General features: G+C 68.5%; 1 protein-coding gene across 1 annotated transcript; it reads left to right on the top strand.

Annotated features, from left to right (window-relative positions):
- Positions 1–1,319: 1,319 nt before the first annotated feature.
- PIM3 (Pim-3 proto-oncogene, serine/threonine kinase) lies at positions 1,320–4,798 on the top strand. The gene is made up of 6 exons (XM_079937867.1): positions 1,320–2,104; positions 2,211–2,320; positions 2,409–2,459; positions 2,546–2,915; positions 3,429–3,605; positions 3,685–4,798. Exons 1-6 carry the CDS (start codon positions 2,020–2,022, stop codon positions 3,870–3,872), a joined length of 981 nt encoding a protein of 326 aa, XP_079793993.1. The 5' UTR covers positions 1,320–2,019; the 3' UTR covers positions 3,873–4,798.
- The last annotated feature ends 2,338 nt before the right edge of the window (positions 4,799–7,136 follow it).

Raw genomic sequence — 7,136 nt, 5'->3', positions numbered from 1 at the left:
GGGAACCTCGGCCCCTGTCGGCTAAGTTGGAACCGCCCTCAGAGTCACATCTTGACACCTAGATCCAGGATGCTCTCCAGCACTCCCACCCTCCCTAGCCCAGGACAGGCTGTGGGTCCAGGAACCTGTAGCAGCCTGATCTGAGGAGGAAGCCTCTGAGGACCATCCAGTGGTCCCCTGGAAAAACCCACAAGAAGACAAGAGCCCCTGGATTCTACTTCAGGGGCAGGCATCCTGCCTTGGATCTGACCCCATGAGGAGCACTGTACTGGCCTGGGGACTGTGGTTAACCGGCCGGCCCTGGCCCTGCCTTTATGGGTCCACATCGCAGGAGGGCGGTGGACAGAGCTCAGAAAGATAAAAACCTAAAAGCTGTACCAGGGGAGGGTCCACTCTCTGCCCTGGGAGAGTGACTGTGGCAGCTAAGGGATGTGACTTGGGGTAGGCTGGGTGTGCTGAGGGAGCCAGCAGGCTGGCCAGGGCCCCTGAGGCAGGTGACTGCACATGCTTGGAGGTCACACCTGAAGGTAACCTCTGATGGGCCCGGGGATGTGGATGCCATGATTAGGTCCCAGCCTGGGCCCCAGGGGCCACGGGGAGTACCTGCGATGCCAGAAGGACCAGTACCTTGACCTCCTGGTTCCCCCAACCCTCAACCCTCTCTGGGATGGCTGTGGGAAGCAGTGGACGTCCTGAGCTCAGCCACTGGGACTGGCAGACGGCTGCTCACACCTGAGCTGCTCAGGCCGGTGACTTGGGCTGAGGTTGGCAACCCGTGGGGTTGGATGAGTCTGTGCTATACAAAAGGCAGAGGACAGGCTCAGGTCCAGACGAGGGCCCTGAAGACCTAGTCTGGCTCTGGCTCTGACAGAGGCGGGCAAGGTGGCCTCCCTGGTAGAGGTGGACAGCAGCTGGGCCTGGAGGGCAACCAGGTGGGTGGAGAGCCGAGGAGGGCTCTCCAGGCACGGGGTCAGCAGGGCAAAGTTCCTGGGAGGGAGGCGGAGTCAGGGAGGGACCTCGGGCTGCGGGCTTTGAGGTCAAGCCCGGGTAAGAACGAAGGCCCGGGGTAGGCAGAGTGGAGCCTCAGCCCACCCGGGGGCTGCGAGGCCCGGGGCGCTGTCGCCCGGCGGGGTCCCCCAGGGGGCGGAGGTGCCAGCTGCTCCAGGCCACGGGCGCGTCGGGGTGCGCGGACTGCCGGGGAGGCACAAGCACAGCCTGGGGTATCGGGGGCGCCTCCCAGACCCCGCCGCTCCTCGGGACCCCACCGCCGCATTCCTGGCTCAGCCGCCCTCGCCCGGCCGGTGTAGCCGGTGACCTTCCCGGCACGGCCTGGGGCGGGGCCCTGGCCCCGCCCCGTCCGCGCGACGCCACTGGCTGGGCCCCGTGCCCTTTGCAAACACCGGCTCCCATTGGCTCCCGCGGCCCCGCCCCGCACTCCCGGGCCACCGCCCGCGCGGGAACTGCGCGTGCGCGGGGGCGTGTGTGAACGCGGAGAGGTGACGCGCCACGCCGTGCCGTGCGCCTCCGCGACTCCGCTCCCGCCAGCTAGTCCCAGGCGGTTCGCCGCGCCCCCCGCCCGCCCCCGCCCACTCCGGAAGGCGCGCCGGCCTCTTCCCGCCGTCGCCTCGGCAGCTTACGCGGGTTCCAGAGGCGACCCCCGCCGCTCAGCCCCGGCGGAAGGGGGCGGGGCCCCGGCTCGGCCCGCCCCCGCGGAGGGATACGCGCGGCCGCGGCCCAAAACCCCGGGGCGAGGCGGCCCGGGCGTGTGAGCGGCTCGGCCTGCTGCGCGTGTCGTCGTGGTCCACGCGGGGCTTGGTCGGGCAGTGCGCCGCGCGGACGGCCTCGCCCGAACAGGCCCGCGCTCCGAGGCCGGCGCTCCCGGCGCACCTGCCCGCTGTCCGCGTCGGGGCTACGCGCGGCCCGGAGAGGCCGTCCTCCCGCGTTCTCCACCGCGCGGGGAGCCGGGCCGGGCAAGAGGCGGCGCGGAGGCCGGGGGCCCGCGCCCGGCCGCCGCCCGCGATGCTGCTCTCCAAGTTCGGCTCCTTGGCGCACCTGTGCGGACCAGGCGGCGTGGATCATCTCCCGGTGAAAATCCTGCAGCCAGGTATGCGGGGGCCGGGGGTGTGGGCGCGCACCGAGGTTGGGCGTCCACCGGGGTCGGGGGGCCGGGCTCTCCGGTCGCACCAACCCCGCCCGTGCGCTCTCCACAGTCAAGGCAGACAAGGAGAGCTTCGAGAAGGTGTATCAGGTGGGCGCCGTGCTGGGCAGCGGCGGCTTCGGCACGGTCTACGCAGGCAGCCGCATCGCCGACGGGCTCCCGGTGAGTCTGGCCGCCCGGCACCCGGGATTCTCGGCCCGCGCGCGTCGTTGCGTCCGCGTGGGCCTGACCACTGGTCTCTTCCCCCCAGGTGGCCGTGAAGCACGTGGTGAAGGAACGGGTGACCGAGTGGGGTAGCATCGTAAGTGTGGGCGGGGAGCGCGGGGCGCCGGGCGGAGCGGGGGACGCGGGCGCCGGGCGGAGCGCGCTGACCGCCGTGTCCCTTAGGCCGGCGCGGCTGTACCCCTGGAGGTGGTGCTGCTACGCAAGGTGGGCGCGGCCGGAGGCGCGCGCGGGGTCATTCGCCTGTTGGACTGGTTCGAGCGGTCCGACGGCTTCCTACTGGTGCTGGAGCGGCCCGAGCCGGCGCAAGACCTCTTCGACTTCATCACGGAGCGGGGCGCGCTCGACGAGGCCCTGGCGCGCCGCTTCTTCGCGCAGGTGTTGGCCGCCGTGCGCCACTGTCACGGCTGCGGGGTCGTGCATCGCGACATCAAGGACGAGAACCTGCTGGTGGATCTGCGCTCGGGCGAGCTCAAGCTCATCGACTTCGGCTCGGGTGCGCTACTCCGCGACACCGTCTACACCGACTTCGACGGTGAGCGCCCTCCCCGCGGCGAGGGCCGAGGGGCTGGCGACTGTTGGGGCCGCGCGCCGCGCTGGCTTGCCCAGAGCGGGGCCTCGGGCCGTTGGGTCCGCCAGGTTGGGGCGCGGGGCGGACTCCAGACTCCTCTTGGCCGGCGCCGCCTCGGGCCTCCCCTGCGCGCGTGCGGAACGCGGGGGCGCCGCGCAGAAATCCCCGCATTGCGGTGCCGGGGAAGCCGGGGCTCCCTGCCCCTCCCCTTCCCGGTATCCTCACCTCACATCTGTTTGTTGTGAAACCGGACCCCGCGCTCATGTGACCCGCCTCCCGCGCCGGGCCAGCTGGCGGGGCGGGGCGGCGGCGCCAGGGGAGGCCACGCCTGCCGGGGTTTTTCCAGGGTGAGGACCGGCCCCCGGCTCCAACGCGGAGAGGATCAGCTGGGAGCCAGGGGTCTCGGTGTTCGCGTGCTGCCGGCCTGGTGGGGCGCCGACCCGGCAGCCGGTCTGCTAAGCCCCGTGTGTCCCCCAGGCACCCGCGTGTACAGCCCTCCGGAGTGGATCCGCTACCACCGCTACCACGGGCGCTCGGCCACCGTGTGGTCTCTGGGCGTGCTGCTCTACGACATGGTCTGCGGGGACATCCCCTTCGAGCAGGACGAGGAGATTCTCCGGGGCCGCCTCTTCTTCCGCAGGAGGGTCTCCCCAGGTGCGCTGAGGGGCTGGGCCTGCCACTGGCGGCGAGGTGTCGCGGGGCGGCCTTGTCCTGACCCCCTCTTCCCCCACAGAGTGCCAGCAGCTCATTCAGTGGTGTCTGTCCCTGCGGCCGTCTGAGAGGCCCTCGCTGGACCAGATCTCTGCCCACCCCTGGATGCTGGGGGCTGAGGGGGGCACCCCGGAGAGCTGTGATCTGCGGCTCTGCGCCCTGGACACGGACGATGGGGCCAGCACCACGTCCAGCAGCGAGAGCTTGTGAGCAGGGCCTGCCCCTGGCTGTGGGAACCGGAGGGGACCCCTGCGCTATGCCCGGGCCTGCGCTGGGCCGGCTCTGCCGGGCTGTCTGCCCCTTGCGAAAGCAGTGATCTCCGACCCCTGGTGACTTTCGCCTTTGGCACCGGCCGGTTCCTTTGCTTTGAGTGCCTTTTCGAACGCTGCTCTCACGGGACTTAGTTTTCTCAAGCTCTGTCTGTCCAAAGACACTCCGGTCCAAGCCAGGTCCCGCCTGCCCACGGCCGGCGCTTGACCCGAGACCGTCCCTCTCCTGTGCTGCTCCGGAGGTGGCCCTGACCTCCCCGCCCCTCTGCGTCTGACGTGTCGGACCAGGAGCTCTCCCGTGTCCTGCGGCCTCGTCTCACATGGGCACGGGGTCCCTCATCATGCCCCCCCCCCCACCCTCGTGTCTCGGTGTTCGTCTGGGCACGTCTGTGCACAAGCAATGCAACGTTCAGGCCTTGCTGCCCGCCCGCCCACCCGATGCGTGTGCAACCGTCTTATTTATGGTGTGACCCCGAGGAGGGCTATTTATTGTTTAATTTATTTGTTGAGATTCCTCCCTCCCAGCAGCCCTAGCTCCTCAAGGCCTGTGGGCAGAGGAGGGGGCGGCTGTGCGTGTGGACCCCAGGTCCCAATCCTACCCGTGTCTGTCAGAAGGTGGACTTTTACAGTGGCTAATTTAAGGGGAGTGGGTGACCCCGCCCTCTTGCGGCTCTACGCCCTTGGGGGGTGGGTTTTAAATTATTGACCTTGTACAGTCTGCTTGTTGGCTCTGGAGGCTGGGGGGTGGGGGGACGGAGTCTCAAGCCTTTAATTTATTTCAGCAGTTGTGTTTGTGTGATCCCGGTGTGCGTAGGCACTGCGGATAGGGTTTTCTTTCAGTTCAAAAAGTGAGATGTCTGGAAATCATATTTTTTTATACAGGTATTTCAATTAAACTGTTTTGTATGAAATGGATATTCTGTGTTTACTGGGCTGGGTCGTCTTGGGTAAGAGAAGAGGTTTGGGGAGAAGGGGCATCTGGTTCCTGCATAGCTCCTTCTGCATTTCCTGCGGGGAGGTGGCCGCACGAGGGGCTCAGGCGCTTCCCTCCCAGCTTTTGGCCTTCTTGCTACTCCGTTTGGACCCTGCTGCCCCAGGGGAGTAGGAAACACACTGTGCCCTCGGGCCCCTGGGGGGAGGAGCAGGGAGCCAGGCCTTGGGGGTGTTGCCAGCATGAGTCTGGGGCCATGGCTGGCAGTGGCCCCAAGACGCTGGAAGGGGTTCTGAAGCATGAGGAGAAGTTTGCCAGGGGAGGGGGGTGGGAGGTGTTCCAGGTGCGGAGAACAGAGGTGGCGGGTTGGGCCCCGGCCTGACAGGTGCAGGGTGAGGTGGCGGATGGGAGCCACGGCCAAGTCCAGGTGTGGACACGTGGGCCAGACTGCAGTGTGAAGGGCAGTCCGTGGAGCGTCTGGCCATGCCCTGCCCCGCCTCCTTGGGAGCCCTGTGCTGGGCATCTTGTGCTGGGGCAGGTGCTGGAGCCCCCAGAGGCCTGTCCCTGGGTCCCACGGCCCAGGTCCCGTGTCTCATGCCTGCTGGTGGGCCCTGGGAGCAGAGTTGGACAGAAGGGCGTCCGGGGGCCGAAGGTTAGAGCAGAGGCAGGAGGTTTTGGAAGGCGAAGCTGGAGGAAGTGGAGTCGGCCTTTCCCCGGCGGGCAGGCGCTGGGGTGCGGCTCGGGGCTCGGCCACTCAGAAGTCAGTGGGCGTTCGTGGCCTGCCTGGGGCCTGGCGCCTCCCCCCGGAGCTGCTGCTGAGCCCCCCGCCTCCCCGGGGTGGCCCCCCTCGGTGTGTGGGGTGCCGGGCAGCACTGCCGAGTCCTCCCAGGCTCCGTGGGGCTCTTCTCCGTTGCTCACCCTGCCTCTCCGCGGAGCGGGGCACTCGGGCAGCGGCCCCGCCCCCCACCCTGGTGACACCGTGATCCCGGCTCCCCCTCTTGCCAGCTGAGGGTGCGCCCTGCCCGCTTACCCCCCCATCCTCAGTCGGTCCATCTTCCAGACCGTCCAGTGAGCACTCCCAGAGCCCGCCTTAGTGTGGGACCCAGTCCGGCTTAGGGAGGGCGAGGCACCGCCCACGGAGCCGCCAGGCGCCGCAGCCTGCTGGGAAGGCAAGGGGCTCGTGGAATCGGGGACCCACTTGCGGGGGATGGTCTGTGCCCCTGGTGCCCCTGGTGTCTGCGGGCCCCTCTGCCGGGGTGGGGTCTGTCCTGGCCGTCAGTACTGGCCCCGTCGGTGGGGCTGGGGGCTCCTCTGGCGCAGGGCCTCTTGGGACCAGGATGGGGTTGTTCCCACGGGCAGGATCCCCAGCCCCGCCTTGAGGCTGCTGGCACTGTCGGCTGTGTGGACGGCCTGCGGCTGGAGCAGAGGGGACAGGCTGCTTGAAGACCGTGGAGGGCCCGACCCCCCAAACCCTGTCCTGCCCTCCTCGAGGCTGCCAGCTTCTGGGCCAGGCCCAGGCTTCTTCCAGCAGCCGCAGTCCCAGGGGCTCCCCTGGTCCAGGGGCTCTGACTGCGCTCTGCCAGGCCAGCCCCCATCTCCACTCAGCCTTTGATATCTTGACCAGTTTAGTATCGAGGCTCCTTTAGAACCACTTGCTCACCTCCAGCCCTCAGGGGCTTTCCTTGGGGTTGCACGGAACCCAGAAATCATCACGGAAAGCACCGGAAACCTGAACGCGCTATGGCCCTCGGGGGTGCGAGCACCTCTGCTCGGAGGCGCCCACACCCACGGGAGCGACACAGCACACCCCGCACTGTGACTGCTCACGGCCAGGCCTCCTGGGGGTCAAGCCCATGAGGTGGCAGGCGGGCGACCTCTCCGGGCTGCTCACCCACCTGCCTGAGGCCGGCCCCGCTTCCGGGGCAGCGTCTGGGAGGCACATCCAAACCCACCTGCCGCAGCTGTCAGGGCCTCGCTGTTTCTTTCCTCCGGTGCAGCCCCCAAAAGGAAACCTTGGCGTGGCTTTGCTGCCTCGGCTTCTGAGAAAAGGGAAGTGAACCCACCTGGGAGCCCTACCCAGCCCTCTGGGCACCCAGACCCTGGCTGGGGGAATCCCCATGCTCTCCGAAGGGGACAGGCTGGGTGGCTCCCACGGGGGCGGTGGAGACTGGACAGGCGGGGGCTGGGGGGCCATCACCTGCCTGCGTGACCCTGGCCCCGAGCGCTGCGGCTGGGAAGGGCACCCGGGTCTGTGGACGCTGGCACGTCACAGGC

Source organism: Stenella coeruleoalba, assembly GCF_951394435.1.
Source record: "Stenella coeruleoalba genome assembly, chromosome: 11".
NCBI classification, from domain to species: domain Eukaryota; kingdom Metazoa; phylum Chordata; class Mammalia; order Artiodactyla; family Delphinidae; genus Stenella; species Stenella coeruleoalba.
This window is presented reverse-complemented; position numbering and strand designations above follow the sequence as displayed.

Coding starts and splice junctions, on each gene's coding strand:
- PIM3 (XM_079937867.1), top strand. CDS start 2,020: ATGCTGCTCTCCAAGTTCGGCTCCTTGGCGCACCTGTGCGGACCAGGC. Junction 2,105..2,210: donor GGTGAAAATCCTGCAGCCAG/GTATGCGGGGGC, acceptor CGCTCTCCACAG/TCAAGGCAGACAAGGAGAGC. Junction 3,606..3,684: donor CCGCAGGAGGGTCTCCCCAG/GTGCGCTGAGGG, acceptor CTTCCCCCACAG/AGTGCCAGCAGCTCATTCAG.